At 42.8% G+C, this 15,780-nt stretch overlaps 1 protein-coding gene across 4 annotated transcripts in view; it reads left to right on the top strand.

The window, feature by feature from the left end:
• The window catches only part of PRKDC (protein kinase, DNA-activated, catalytic subunit), a 191,833-nt gene that overhangs the window by 10,107 nt on the left and 165,946 nt on the right, over positions 1 to 15,780 (top strand). For all 4 annotated transcript variants that reach the window (XM_025395192.1, XM_025395191.1, XM_025395189.1 and 1 more), the window contains exons 8-15: positions 4,524 to 4,579; positions 4,671 to 4,701; positions 5,183 to 5,340; positions 9,379 to 9,525; positions 12,540 to 12,704; positions 13,154 to 13,322; positions 13,991 to 14,040; positions 14,952 to 15,077. In XM_025395192.1, the coding sequence (XP_025250977.1) occupies positions 4,524 to 4,579; positions 4,671 to 4,701; positions 5,183 to 5,340; positions 9,379 to 9,525; positions 12,540 to 12,704; positions 13,154 to 13,322; positions 13,991 to 14,040; positions 14,952 to 15,077 (902 nt within the window). The remainder of the gene's footprint in view (positions 1 to 4,523; positions 4,580 to 4,670; positions 4,702 to 5,182; positions 5,341 to 9,378; positions 9,526 to 12,539; positions 12,705 to 13,153; positions 13,323 to 13,990; positions 14,041 to 14,951; positions 15,078 to 15,780) is intronic.

Genomic DNA, 15,780 nt, shown 5'->3' with positions numbered 1-15,780 from the left:
CTCTCCTGTATCCTGTGGCTCCCACTTCCTCAGCTGCTTTTCAACTGTCACCCCTTTTAGGAAGCAGTTATGATTCCCCTGAGGTGAGCCACTTCCTCTGGCCTCTGTACTCCCCTCTGTGACAGCACTTACGGTCATATTTTAAGTTTCTTAGGTCATATGTTTGATTCTCTCCCTTGACCCTGCTGGCAGGTGATGGTGCTTATTTGTCTTTATGTGTACTTGGCTTATAACGGGCACTCAGTGAACATTTATAGTGGAAGGAAAATAGTAGCACTTAATGCTCATTTTTTGTGTGTTAAGGATTATTCTAGACATGTTGCAAGGCAAGTTCCTATTATGACTCTGCATGGCAGGTAAAATGTCTCTGTTGTATAGATTAGTAAACTGCAACTCAGACAGGTTAAGTAACTTGCCCCAAGTTACAGTGACTTGTGTAGTTAGGAGAATAATGGCCACCAGGGTTTCCCATCCTCATCCCTGTTACACTGCATGGCATAGCGGGGTTAAGGTTGCTAATCAGCTGACCTTGAAGTGGAGAGATGATCCTGGATCATCCCCATGGGCCTGGTGTGATCACAGGGTCCTTACATGTGGAAGAGGGAGGCACAGAGGAGGCCAGAGTAAGGGGATGTGGAAGGTGGCAGGAATCAAGGCATGGGGGTGCCTCTTAAGGCTGGAGAAGCGAGAAAAGGGTTCTCCCCTAGAGCCTCTCAGAAGGAGCACAGCCCTGCTGATGCCTTGAATTTAGCTCAATATGAGAATCATTTCAGACTTCTCACTTCTGGAACTATAGGTAATAAATCTGTATTGTTTTAAACTATTAAGTTAGTGGTAAGTTATTATGGCAACACTAGGAAACTAACAAATGACAAGTCTGGGATTTAAGCCTTGGTCTGAGGCTAAAATTTATACTATTTTTGTGATGCCATGATCATGTGACTTCAAGCACTAAATACTAATTCGTTCATACGTATATATAAGGCACCCAGGAAGTACAGACTGTATGAATGAGTTATTAAAATTATAAGGCTGGGCAAGGTGGCTCCCGCCTGTAATCCCAGCACTTTGGGAGGCCAAGGCGGGCAGATCACAAGGTCAAGAGATTGAGACCATCCTGGCTAACATGGTGAAACCCTGTCTCTACCAAAAATACAAAAATTAGCTGGGCATGGTGACACATGCCTGTAATCTTGAACCCGGGAGGCGGAGGCTGCAGTGACCCGAGATCGCGCCACTGCCCTCCAGCCTGGTGACAGAATGAGACTCTATCTCAAAAAAAATTTGTATATATATGTGTATGTATATGTGTGTGTGTGTGTATATATATGTAAACATTGTTTTTGAGACAAGGTCTCACTTTGTTATCCAGGCTGTAGTTCAGTGCTGTGATATGGGCTCACTGCATCCTCAACCTCCTGGGCTCAAATGATCCTCCCACCATGGCCCTCCCCAAGTAGCTGGGGACTACAGGTGCGTGCCACCTTGCCCTGCTAATTTTTATTTTATTTTTTCTTTTTGAGACTGAGTCTTGCCCTGTCACCTAGGCTGGAGTGCAGTGGTGCGATCTCGGCTCACTGCAACCTCTGCCTCCTGCGTTCAAGTGATTCTTGTGCCTCTCAGCCTCCCAAGTAGCTGGGATTACAGGTGTGCGATGCCATGCCTGGCTAATTTTTGTGTTTTTAGTAGAGACGAGGTTTCACCATGTTGCCCAGTCTGGTCTTGAACTCCTGGGCTCAAGCGATCCACCAGCCTTGGCCTCCCAAAGGTGCTGAGATTACAGGCTTGAGGCACTGTGCCTGGCTGTGGGTGCCATCTATCTAAAGAGTGATGAACTTGGTGTTAAACCAGTGATTGAAATCACGAAGTTCCTACCATCATGAGCTCAGTCTAGTGGAGGAAACAGATGAACAAATAAAGCAGCTCTGCTGATTTTGGGGTTCAGCAATGCCCAGAGGTGGGGTGTAGTGGAGAGGAATGCCAGAATTTGGAGAAGTGGAGCACACGACCCACTGGTACTTTCTGAGGATGTAACGCAGAAGTCGTGGTCAGAAGGAGGAGAGGGAGACAACTGGGGAAGTGCTGGGAAGAGCAGTCATTCCAGGCAGCGGGTGCTCAGCACCCGGCCCCATGCTCGGCCAGCCTCTGGCCCTGTGCTTAGCCTGCATTCAGTGGTCCGAGGGTCTATAAGAGCTGGCATGTCGAGAGTGTGGAGGTACACAAGGTGGGCCAGAGTGAGATGGGAAGGACACAGGGTTGGTGTGTGAGGGTTTTCTGAGCTGGGATCTCATTCCAGATGGAGTGGGAGCGAGGGCTTTTCAAAAAGGAGTGGATGTGGGCCAAGAGATGTTTCACAGGGTCTGCGTGACTGCTGTTGGGTGTGGGATGTGAGTTAGTGTAGGATTGAGAGACTGTTTGTGAGAGACTGAGGGCTGCTGCACCTGGCGAAGAGAGGGTTTAAAAAAAATAGAAGCAGGCAGGGCACGGTGGCTCACACCTGTAATCCCAGCACTTTGGGAGGCTGAGGCAGGTGTATCATGAGGTCAGGAGTTCAAGATCAGCCTGGCCAAGATAGTGAAACCCCATCTCTACTAAAAATACAAAAAAATTAGCCGGGCGTGGTGGCAGCCACCTGTAATCCCATCTACTCGAGAGGCTGAGGCAGAGAATTGCTTGAACCCAGGAGGTGGAGGTTGTGGTGAGCCGAGATCATGCCACTCCCCTCCAGTCTGGGTGACAAAGCGAAATTCTGTCTCAAAAAAAAGAAACAAACAGAATTTGCACACCCGTGTTCCTAGCAGCAAATCCATAGTAAGCCAAAGGGCCAGAACCACCCAAGTGTTCATCCAGGGATGAATGGATAAAATGTGGCGCATAGATACAACGGAACATTATTCAGACTTGAAAAGGCAGGAAGGTCTGACACATGCTGCAGCATGGATGAACCTTGCAGACAGGTTGCTAAGTGGAATAAGCCAGCCATGAAAGGCAAACAATGTGTGATTTCACTTACACGAGGTATGTAGAGTAGTCAGATTCACAGAGACAAAGTAAAATAGAGGTTACTGGGGCTGGGGGAGGGGAAATGGGAGTTAGTGTTTGATGGGCACCCTTCTGTTTTTGATGGTGAAAACATTTTGGGTATAGACCATAGTGATGGTTACGCAACAGCGTGAATATATTTAGTGCCAACGAATTGTATCTGTACACATTGTTTGAATGATTAATATGTGTGCTTTACCACATTGAAAAAAGCAGAACAAGACTATGCTTGTACATGGAGTGGGCCACTAGAGGGAGGGGCTGCAGGAGAGTGGACCATGGAGGGCAGAGCCTGGAGAAGTCTGTCTTTGCCAAGTCCCCACACCCCAAACCCACTGTGTACTGTGGGTGTTCTTGTGTCTGCACACTTGTGTTTACTAACATGATTACTTTCTATTTGAATGACCTTTTCCCCAACTAGTACCTATTCTTTCAGTCTCAGAACAAATGCTACCATATCTGGAAAGCCTTTATAGAATACTCATAGTCAGAAGAAATCTGCTTGTCATGAATTCCAAAGTAGCTTTTCTTCGTATCTTTTTTATGCCACCATCCTGCAACCATGCAGATGTGTCTCTGCTTTAAGGCCTCTCTGACCACGTTCTCTCTCCAGCTCCTATCACATCATCATCAGGGCTCTGTCTCAAATATGTCAGTCCTTGAATAAAAGCAAACAGTTCTTGAGTCTTTGTTGATTACAAGTCACTGTTAGAAGGGTAGAGAAATACTACCCTTCTAGTATTTCTAGTATTCACAGTAGAAATACTACTATGAATAAAGCATGAATCTATAGCTACAATGAATAATCCGGTGGGAGACAGTTATGCAAATAACTGTGATGTCAGTCAGGCCAGGATTAGCGCCTCATGTTATAATTGTGTGCCTGTTTTATCTTCCCTTTTAGTTAATAAGTATGCTGAGGTCAAAGATCATAATTTATTTGTATTTGTAATTGTCATAATATCTTGGCGTGTACTGTTTTTTTCTTGTTTTTTTTTTTTTTTTTTTTTTTTTTTTTTTTTCTTCTTCTTACATGTACTACGTGTTGAGTAAATGCCTGGGTGTATTGGGGAGAAATGGTATGTTTGGCCATGAGTAAGTTATTTTATTTAATCCTCCAAACTATCCTAAAAGAAAGGTATATACTGTCCCTATTGCAAATAAGAAAATCGAGGCTCTGAGAAATTATCTAACAGAGCTTGTAAGTGATGAGTCGGTGTTTAAATCTCTCAGAGCTTGTAAGTGATGGGTTGGTGCTTAAACCATGTCTTTGTTATTACAGATTTTCTTTCTGTTTTCTCGCAGTCCTAACTGTGCAGCAGTAATAACTTGCAACTTTAGCTAGATGGAATGATGAAAGATGTTTCTCCTGAATTCACAAGAGACTAATGGGGTTAATATAGGTGTCAACCTGTCTGTAAAGTGTGTCATGTGATACTGTTATTACAGTTTGTAACAGAGGCTTCTTGGTATTTCCCTAGATCCCCAGACATCAAGGGAGATTTTTAATTTTGTACTAAAGGCAATTCGTCCTCAGGTAGGATTAATATTACTATTAATATTATTCTAATGCCTTTACAGTACAGTCTTTCAAATACTGATGGTGAATTTTTTTTTTTCTAAAATAGATTGATCTGAAGAGATATGCTGTGCCCTCAGGTAGGATTCTGTTTATAATGAGGTATAATATTTTAGATTACTAAATTAACATCTCAGGTAAGCTTTTGCTTAAACTTTGAATGAAAGCAAATGTGATAACATCTGTGATGTTTCACACACAGTTATTTACAGGGAGGCTTTCGGTGACTTAGTAAGCTCGCTGAAATGGTGATACTCAGGTTACATGGTTGAAATCATTTTATTTTAGGATATCTTTCAGGGGATCCAGGCTGTTCGATTCTGCCTTTGCCTCAATGAATCCTGATTCCACTTCTGACCCTTGTATTGGGATTTGTTAGTGAAGTTGGGCCTGTTGATTGGCAGCGTTAGAGGCTGACAGGGATCCCTGGGTTACTGTAGTGTAATGGTACTAGATCTTCCTGACCACAGTCTTGACTTTGACATATCCCTGCAGGTTTTTTGGTTTTCTGTTCTGTCTTATGTCGTCTGATTTTAAATATAATGGCTTTTGCATTTGCAGCTGGCTTGCGCCTATTTGCCCTGCATGCATCTCAGTTTAGCACCTGCCTTCTGGACAACTACGTGTCTCTATTTGAAGTCTTGTTAAAGTGGTGTGCCCACACAAATGTAGAGTTGAAAAAAGCTGCACTTTCAGCCCTGGAATCCTTTCTGAAACAGGTACCACACATTCAACTGTCATTTAACAATATTCTTTCACACACAGAATTAAATTCTCATTGTATGCATACGTGTTTGAAAATAAATATAAGTTGATCTGTTTGCTTCCGTAGTATTTAAAGCAGAAAGCTGTTGATCAGCCAGCCTCATGGGAGGCAGCCAGACTGAAAGAGAGCTAAGGAGATGCCAGATTTGATTAGGGCCTCTGAGCCCAGATTGAGACAAGTCTAATGGAGTGAAGACATGGTGGTGAGGAGGTGGCCGAAAGGGCTGGGAGGTCAGAGCTGGAGAGTGGGTGGAGGCCTGAGGATAGCTGAGCCCCATCTCTTCTGGAAGAGGAGGGCCAGCTGTCTCCAGGGGACAGATAGATGCTTGTGTGTCAACTTGAAAACGAGGAGCGCCTCTTTGCCGTTGTGGATTTTCCACCTCGATAGGAGGTGGTTATAGAATCTGCACCTGCGTATGTGGAAGCTTGTCTGGTCGGCTGAGGGGACCTTGCTTGTCATTCTGAGCGCTGGTCTCCAGGATATCCTGGGCTTCCAGAGATGTCCGCAGGGGCCTGGCCACTAAGGAAGTGGACTTCTGGGGTTGCTCTGAGGAAAAGGACTGGAGATTCACAATAAACGTTTTCTTAGGGGCCCTGCTATATACATGGGTAAACAGTAACTGCATTCACAGGGTATCCTTGCAAACCTGTGTGAACAGTATTGCAGTTGTGTTAGCTTGAGAGTCACAGCCAGGATGTGTGGAAGGAGAAGAGAGAGCACTGCCATCCTTTTTTTAGGTCTGGGCCTGCCTCCCAAAAAACTGAGCCAATGGGTCTTGTCTTTGGCCCCTGCCTCTGTCGCCTGTCCCTCTTGCCTCCTTAGCCTCCCTGCTGTACTTGGCCTTCCTGTCAGACTGTGTTCTCCCTGAAGTCACTCTTGGCTTTTAGGTTACCTCTTCTTGGTCCTCCTCATAAAACTTCTGTTCCGCTGAACTTGGCTGGCCTTAGTTGCTAAGGGAAATAAAAATCTGAGGAATTACTTTTTACTGATTCATATGAATATGTTTGCATCTCAGTGAACATTTACTGCAATAAACATCTTGACAGAGAGAATTTCATGCTTTGTTAGCAAGGAGGAGTGTCCGGGATGTGTGCAGAGGGGTCATCCCTGGTGGCACCCCTGGGGCCTTGTTCCCTAGTGATGGCCTGCCTTTCCTAGCACAGGGCTGAGTGGGGCATGGGCCCGCAGGGAAGCCCGCCAGCCCTCCCTCCACTGCGCTGGTTGTCTTTAATGAACCACGCAGACATCTCTGTTTCACATCCTTGCCAGAGACTTTTCAGTTCCCCACTCCAATTCTTAACAAAAACTACATTGAATAGATTTTAGAGTTTCATTGAGGAAATATGTTCTACCTGCTAATCTTGTGAGAAAGTTGTACGAGCTTAGTCAGGGGAGAAGTTCAAGAGAACTATCCTCAATGCTGCCTTCAGCACTGATACCTGTTGCAAGTTTGGGAGTTTCCAATACACCCTCAAATTTGATACAGCTATGGTTTATTACATCTAAAGGGCCCAGATAAAAATCAACCAAAGGAAGCAGCACATGGTGTAGAGACTAAGAAAGTACCAAATGTGGAGCTTCCCTGGTCCTATCCCCACGGAGTCAGGGCAGCATTCGTTTCCCAGCATCCATGTGTGACAGCATGTGTGGAGCACTGACTGGGTGCTCCCCCGAACCTCTGTGTTTGGGGTTTCCCTTGGGGACCCACCCTGTAGGCATAGTGGGTTGTTGGGTCTCAGCTTCCAAGGATTCTGTGTGACCCAAAGCTCCCATTCCGAGTCACATTGTTACCAGGTGTGGCAAGCCCCACCATGAGTCCCATTATTAGATCATCCCTTGTGACCTGAGGCCCCAAGCAAGGAGAGAGACCCTCCTTCCCTCCTACTTCAGAACAGGGAGTGAGGACAGAGGAAGAGGGAAAGAGGACTTTACATAAAGGATACATAATTTTTTGGCCTTAAGATTTTCCTCTATGTTGAATATATTTTCCTCACAGTGACATCTATATATTTTTTTTTTTTTTTGAGATGGAGTTTTGTTCTGTCACCCTGGCTGGAGTGCAGTGGCGTGAGCTTGGGTTACTGCAACCTCTCTCTCCTGTGTTTAATCAATTCTCGTGCCTCAGCCTCCCAAATAGCTGGGATTATAGGCACCTGCCACTGTGCCTGGATAATTTTTGTATTTTTTTTTTTTTTTTGTGACGGAGTCTCGCTCTATCGCCCAGGCTGGAGTGCAGTGGCCGGATCTCAGCTCACTGCAAGCTCCGCCTCCTGAGTTTATGCTATTCTACTGCCTCAGCCTCCCGAGTAGCTGGGACTACAGGCGCCCGCCACCTCGCCTGGCTAGTTTTTTGTATTTTTTAGTAGAGATGGGGTTTCAGTGTGTTAGCCAGGATGGTCTCGATCTCCTGACCTTGTGATCCACCCGTCTCGGCCTCCCAAAGTGCTGGGATTACAGGCTTGAGCCACCACGCCCGACCTTGTATTTTTATTAGAGACAGGGTTTCAGCATGTTGGCCAGGCTGACCTCAGGTAATCCACCCTTCTTGGCCTCCCAAAGTGCTGGGATGACAGGTGTGAGCTACTGCGCCCGGCCGACATCTGTATGATTAATTTTCAGTGGCAGTGTGATATATAGTGATATTTATGAGCCATAATGTTTTAATCCTCTGCTACTGTTGAATAATTATTTTCGAGTCTTTAATATTATATACAGGAAATAGTTGAATAAAGATGCATTAAAAACATGCTTGCTGGGAATACAATAACAGAAAATTAGCAGTGTTTAGGTGGTTACACATTATAGTATATAATATTTGGTATTCTGTAATTAAGTAAAATGATATTGTTGTTTGTTTACTTCTTGAGAAACATTTACAATATGTTTTGTGAAGAAGTAAATTATGAAACAGTATATACAATGTTTCATTCTTCTAAAGCAAATAGGGAGCAAAGTTCCCAAACCTCACGCCCTAAGACCTAGTGGCTTTAGGGGGATTGGGAAGTGTATGGATAAATTGGCAATGGAAAGTGGGTTGTTTTTTTTTTTTTTTGAGACAGAGTCTCGCTCTGTCGCCCAGGCTGGAGTTCAGTGGTCGGATCGCAGCTCACTGCAAGGTCTGCCTCCCAGGTTCACGCCATTCTTCTCCCTCAGCCTCTCGAGTAGCTGGGACTACAGGCGCCCGCCACCTCGCCTGGCTAGTTTTTTTTTTGTATTTTTTAGTAGAGACGGGGTTTCACCGTGTTAGCCAGGATGGTCTCGATCTCCTGACCTCGTGATCCACCCGTCTCGGCCTCCCAAAGTGCTGGGATTACAGGCTTGAGCCACTGCGTCCGGCCGAAGGTGGGTTTTTTTTTCTGTCTTTGATAATTGTCTAGATAGATTCCTTCCATTCTTATTCTTGACAGTCTTTGTGCTGAAATGGGGAATGCTCTCTGAATACCTGTATTAGTTCTTGCATTTAGGATATTGTCTCTTGGTTTGGTAAATAATGATCTATTTGCTTCTCAGACGACATTTTCCCCTTGCATCACTTGATTTAAGCTTTATAGTTTGTAGCTTATTTTTTTGAAAACTGAGATGTCTTGTGGTTCTGATTGTTCTGAACTGTATTTATTGATGACGTCTGAAATCACTGGTCCCCTGACAACTCTCTTTTACTGTGTGGGTGACAGGTGAGCTCTAAAGACTGCTCTTTGCTTCCTCAGATAATCTTACTTCAAAACCTGTTTTTTTTTTCTTTTCAGACTTAGGTGTATCCTCGGTCTCTTAGTCCCTTCTCTAGGAAAAACGTATCACATAACCTTATTTAAGACACTTTTCTGAACCTGATAGAGACTAAGCAAAATGGAAGCAAAGGGTCTTTATGATTTAAAGCAATTGCGTGTAACTATAATAGTACATTAGTAGTAGCATCTAAACAGTTCTAGTTTTTCCGTATTTGTAAAGATTCCATTGCTATTAAATGTTTCAAAATATTATGTATTTGCAGGTTTCTAATATGGTGGCAAAAAATGCAGAAATGCATAAAAGTAAACTGCAGTACTTTATGGAGCAGTTTTATGGAATCATCAGAAATGTGGATTCGAACAACAAGGAGTTATCTATTGCTATCCGTGGATATGGACTTTTTGCAGGAGTATGTCTCATTAACTTACTCTATTTTGTCTTGGTTTCACGTGATTGTTTAAAGGAATCTAATTTATTGCATTTTGAGTAGTGTCTAATACTTGCAACAATACAGCAGACCCTTGAATAACGTGGGCGTGAACTGCACAGGTCCACTTACATGCAGATGTTTTTCTGCCATACAGATCAAAAATACAGTGTGTGCTGGATTTGAAACTTACATAGAGGGCTGACTTTTTGTATATGAGGCTTCCACAGAGTGACTGTGGGACTTGAGTATGCATGGATTTAGGTATACTGAGGAGGCCTGGAACCAATCCCTCCCACATATCCTGAGGGTCACTGTATTAGTGTTGTTTATTAACAGTTAAGATTCCTTCACTGTCTACTATGTACTAGAATTCTTTATATGTGTTTATCTCAAATTCTCCTAACCCTTAGGAGCTGAGTATTACTCTGTTTTACAGATTAGCAAACCGAGACCCAGAGAAATTAGGAAACTTGTTGAGACTCAGAATTGACAGAACCAAGGCATAAGTCCAAGCGTGAAGAGTAGAAACACGTTTCCCCTCTATACTATGCTGCTCCTTATTCCTAAAGTAAGATTGTAGTTGATTTCACTCAGTTTTAGAAAGAGAAGTTAAAAAAAAAAAAGTTTATATGACAGAAAGAGATATATTTAAGAATATTAGCTAGGTGTGGCAGCCCACACCTGTAATCTCACCACCTTGGGAGGCTGAGGCGGGCAGATCACCTGAGGTCAGGGGTTTGAGACCAGCCTGGCCAAAGTGATAAAACCCGTCTCTACTAAAAATACAAAAATTAGCCGGGTGTGGTGGCGTGCACCTGTAATCCCAATTGCTTGGGAGACTGAGGCAGGAGAATCTCTTGAACTCAGGAGGCAGAGGTGGCAGTGAGTTATGATCGAGCCACCGTACTCCAATGTGGGCAACGGAGACACTATCTCTCTTAAAAAATTTTTTTAAAGAAAAATATTAAGAATAGCCCTAGTTATTTCTTCTTAGTGGAACTCTATGACTTCTGCTTTGTAGAAAAGACAACTAAATTCCTTTTTCTTCCTATAATCTCTCCCTTTTTTTTCTTCTTTCTTTTTTTTTTTTTTAAATTTTTAAGTTGGAGTTTCGCTCTTGTTGCCCAGTCTGGAGTGCGATGGCATGACCTCGGCTCACCACAACCTTCGCCTCATGGGTTCGAGCAATTCTCCTGCCTCAGCCTCCCGAGTGCTGAGATTACAGGCATGCACCACCATGCCTGGCTATTTTATTTTTGTATTTTTAGTAGAGACGAGGTTTCTCCATGTTGGTGAGGCTGGTCCTGAACTCCCGACCTCAGGTCATCTGCCCACCTTGGCCTCCCAAAGTGCTGGGATTACAGGCATGAGCCACCGCTCCTGGCCTCTCCGTTTTTCTTTTCTTTTTCTTTTTTGCCTCTCAGGCTGGAGTGTAGCGGTACAATCATAACTCACTGCAGCCCTGACTTCTAGGGCTAAGCGATCCTCCTGCCTTAACTTCCCGAGTAGCTGGGACCACAGGCATGAGCCACCATGCCCAGCAAATTTTTTAATCTTTTGTAGAGATGATATCTCACTTTGTTACACAGGCTGGTCTTGAACTCCTGGCTTCAAGCGAACCTCCTGCCTCAGTCCCCAAAGCACTGCGCTTACAGCTGTAAGCCACCGTGCCTAGCCTTTCCCATTTTCTTAATCTTCATCTCCATTTGTCTCTGTTGCCTTCTTTAAATATGCTTAGGGCAGAAGAAACAGAATGGCAGAAGGCTCTGAGCTAAAAGATCGCATGGGATTTTCCCTTTACGCAGTGATCTACCCCCACTTGAGCTTGTCCCTGTGGCTAGAGCATGATAGACAGGAAAGGGGAAACGAGGTGCACCATCAGATCCTCTGGGAGTCTGGACTGGATTCAGAAGTCCTGGAAAAGAAGCCTTAGAAAAGTCTGAAATTGAGCAATTGCATTAGCACATTTGTGAGTTTGAAAAAATGTCTCTGGTGTGGTGTGGAGCGTGACATGGAGCATCTTCCAGTCATGTATGGACTCCTGGCCTCTCCTGTAGATGGACAGCCTTGGGGGCAGGGACTGCCTTTCATTTGTCCTCAGTACCCACTGTCTAAACAGTGCCTAGAACATAGCTGACAACCAATAAATGCTTCCTGTGTGAATAAGTATTGAAAATGTGATTACATATTATTATACAAAGCATCTTTATAATGAGATACCATATTTTATTTATTTATTTATTTATTTATTGAGGTGAAACCTCACTGTTGCCCAGGCTGGAGTGCAGTGGTGCAATCTCAGCTCACTTCAACCTCCACTTCCCGGGTTCAAGCGATTCTCATGTCTCAGCCTCTTGAGTAGCTGGGATTACAGTTGTGTGCCACCACACATGGCTAATTTTTGTGTGTGTGTGTGTGTTTTTTTAGAGATGAGGTTTCACCATGGTGGCCAGGCTGGTCTTGAACTCGTGACCTCAGGTGATCTGTCCGCCTCGGCCTCCCAAAGTGCTGGGATTACAGGCATGGGCCACTGTACCTGGGCAGATACTGTATTTTATATCTGTATTTCTTCTTAATTAAAAAGCTTATGGCTCACGCCTGTAATCCGAGCACTTTGGGAGGCTGAGGCGGGCAGATCACCTGAGGTCAGGAGTTCGAGACCAGCCTGAGCAACATGGAGAAACCCTGTTTCTACTTAACAATACAAAAAAAGAAAAAAAAATTAGCCAGACATGGTGGCTCATGCCTGTAATCCCAGCTATTCGGGAGGCTGAGGTGGGAGAATCACTTGAACCCGGGAAGTGGAGGTTGTGGTGAGCCGAGATCATGCCATTGCACTCCAGCCTGGACAAGAGCGAAACTTCATCTCAAAAAAAAAAAAAAAGCGTTATTAAACTTGTGTATATAATCACATGGCTTAACATGACACCTTAAATATCGTTATTTTGATCTTGATAAGATTGATGAAAACTTATGTTTTCCCTTTTCTAAAGCCCTGCAAAGTTATAAACGCAAAAGATGTTGACTTCATGTATGTTGAGCTCATTCAGCGTTGCAAGCAGATGTTCCTCACCCAGACAGACACTGGTGACGACCGTGTTTATCAGATGCCGAGCTTCCTCCAGTCTGTTGCTAGTGTCTTGCTGTACCTTGACACAGTAAGTGAACTAAACAGCACAGTTTTAAGTATTTAATCTTCATTTCTTCAAATAACTTGATGGAGTCATACAATACATTTAGTGTAGGCACTGTTGGGAACAATGTGACAGTTTTAGTTAGTATTTTGTGGCAATACAATTATTGTCATGAAACTTGATTTTTTGTTATCCAGAACAGGAAAAAAAATATTTGTTTCTCTTGCCATCTTTCTGAAAGATTTGGAATTGTTGCTTGGGATAGAATTGCACCTCAAGACAATTTTTACTGTGTGTGTGTGTGGTTTTTTTTTAAGGCAATCACAGTAATAAATGTTAAGCAGCAGGTTAGATGACAAACCATGTTTTTTTAAAACAAGTATCTAATTCGGTTGTAATTACTTAGAATATTTGTATTATTCCTATATTCATTGATTCCCTCCAACTCACGGTTTGCTAATTATTTCCGGTAGGTTCCTGAGGTGTATACTCCAGTTCTGGAGCACCTCGTGGTGATGCAGATAGACAGTTTCCCACAGTACAGTCCAAAAATGCAGTTGGTGTGTTGCAGAGCCATAGTGAAGGTGTTCCTAGCTTTGGCAGCAAAAGGGCCAGTTCTCAGGAATTGCATTAGTACTGTGGGTAAGTTTGCAATTTATTGTTTTTATGAGTAATGTTGGATAATTAACACATTATTTGATATAGGTAAAGAGAATCTGTTTACCAAATTCTTTTGTATATTTGATACAACTTTTGATGAACTCCTAAATTTTGGTAGACCAAAATCTCATCCTTTTTTCATCCTATTACCTCTGAATTTTAATAGTTTTACGTCTTTGGGTTTTTTTTCTTTTTTTTTGGAGACAGGAGTCTCGCTCTGTCTCCCAGGCTGGAGTGTAGTGGTGGAATCTTGGTTCACTGCAATCTCTGCCTCCTGGGTTCAAGTGATTCTCTTGCCTCACCCTCCAGAGTAGCTGGGACTTACAGGCGCCTGCCACCATGCCTGGCTAATTTTTGTAGTTTTAGTAGAGACAGGGTTTCACCATATTGGCTAGGCTGGTCTTGAACTCCTGACCTTTTGATCCCCCTGCCTCGACCTCCCAAAGTGTTGGGATTACAGGCACGAGCCACCGCGCCTGGCCAATAATTTTAAGTTTTAAAATTAAAGCTGTTAATGAACTTAGAAAATAAATTGAGAGGTAAAGTTGGGTTCCAAAATAAAATGACTGGTTTTTTTTGTTTTTTTTTTTGAGCGTTTGATTCTATTTTTCAGTGTTTCCTTCATTTTTGTTTTTTTTTTCTTTTTTCAGTGCATCAGGGTTTAATCAGAATATGTTCTAAACCAGTGGTCCTTCCAAAGGTAAATTCTGAATTTAATGTTTAGAAAATTAATCTGTTATCACTGAAAGTTAGGAATGTTGCTGAGGTTTTCGAATATAATTTTGCAAAAGTGGCCATTCTTTTCTTAGTTATTAGCAATGCCTTACGTTTTGAAAAGCATAGGACATAATACCTCTGTATTTTGTTAGGCAAATACACTTCTAAGGTATGAAACATCTTTAAGCATAACTTTAGGTTTTATACATTTTCGTAAACCAGAAAATGTTTTCTCTCTTGAAACTCTAGGACAGATTGCTGAGGGAGGCGTATCTTAGTTCCCAGAAATTATAGGACATATGATGAGATGAAAGATGGAACTGTGTACGAAAGCAAGATTATTATAGCACATTCAGTGGATATTGTATTGAAATACTTCTTGGTATATCACAGTTTTAGTCACAGAAGAATCACGTATTTTTCAGCTTTTTATTTATTTGTTTATTTTTTGAGACAGAGTCTCGCTCTATCATTCAGGCTGGAGTGCAGTGGCGCAATCTTGGCTCACTGCAGCCTTCCCCTCCAAGGTTCAAGCGATTCTCCTGCCTTAACCTCCCGAGTAGCTGGGATTACAGGCGACCGCCACCTTGCCCAGCTAATTTTTGTGTTTAGAGTAGAGACATTTTGCCATGTCGGCCAGGCTGGTTTCGAACTCTTGACCTCAAGTGATCCACCCACCTTGGCCTCCCAGAGTGCTGGGATTACAGGTATGAGCCACCGCACCTGACCTCAGCTTTTTAAATTATGCTTTTATAATACAGTGTCTTCCTTAATTATGTGGTCTCCTATGGGTGGCAGTTTAATTTAGAAAATTCCGAAAACCAGCATGTTCTGGCAGTAGTGCTGCTTCTGAGAATCCATCATTACACATTGTCATGCCGTCTTTCTGACCAGGGCCCCGAGTCTGAATCTGAAGACTACCGTGCTTCAGGGGAAGTCAGAACTGGCAAATGGAAGGTGCCGACATACAAAGACTACGTGGATCTCTTCAGACATCTCCTGACCTCTGACCAGATGATGGTAATGTTTACCATTTGAAAGCCATAAATGTACCTCACTTCCTGTATTATTAGTCTTCATAGTTTAGACATAAGACATATCAGAATTATATTTTACTAACTTTCAAAAATTTAAAACTGTACTTCAAAAATAAAAAATTAAAGCTATGAATCAGGAAGTTAGAATGAGAGTAGAAATAAATGAATTGAAAGAAACACAGACATAGAATTCCTTTAACATTAATTAGTTACTGTTGCTGCGTCCTCATTTTAATTTTAAATAGCGAGATGGTACAGCTCATGCTAAGCTGTTCCTCCTAACAGGTCCAGTCTGAGGATGGATATATATGTATTTGTATATATGTATATATGTGTATGTTTGTATATGTGTGCGTATTATGTATGCACATAAGTATACGTGCATGTCCTTACATGTACACAGACATAGTGTCTGTAGATGCATATTACACATATTTGTGTTTATACATACACATCCACAAATTAATTGGGGTAAATGCTTTGACAAGGATTTGCCTAAATCTTCTCACTTACCACTATATACAGAGTAAGTATTTGTTACATGACTGGATAAATGATATCTGACTGAAATAATGCTATTATAATAATTTAGGAAGGTATCTTGCAACTTGAAAACTTCCAGGTAAATCTGCTACAGTTTATCATCACTGTTTCCATAATACCCAAATCGGCACATATATCTGTAT

The sequence above is a fragment of the Theropithecus gelada genome, chromosome 8 (genome assembly GCF_003255815.1).
Source record: "Theropithecus gelada isolate Dixy chromosome 8, Tgel_1.0, whole genome shotgun sequence".
In the NCBI taxonomy this organism is placed as follows: domain Eukaryota; kingdom Metazoa; phylum Chordata; class Mammalia; order Primates; family Cercopithecidae; genus Theropithecus; species Theropithecus gelada.
This window is presented reverse-complemented; position numbering and strand designations above follow the sequence as displayed.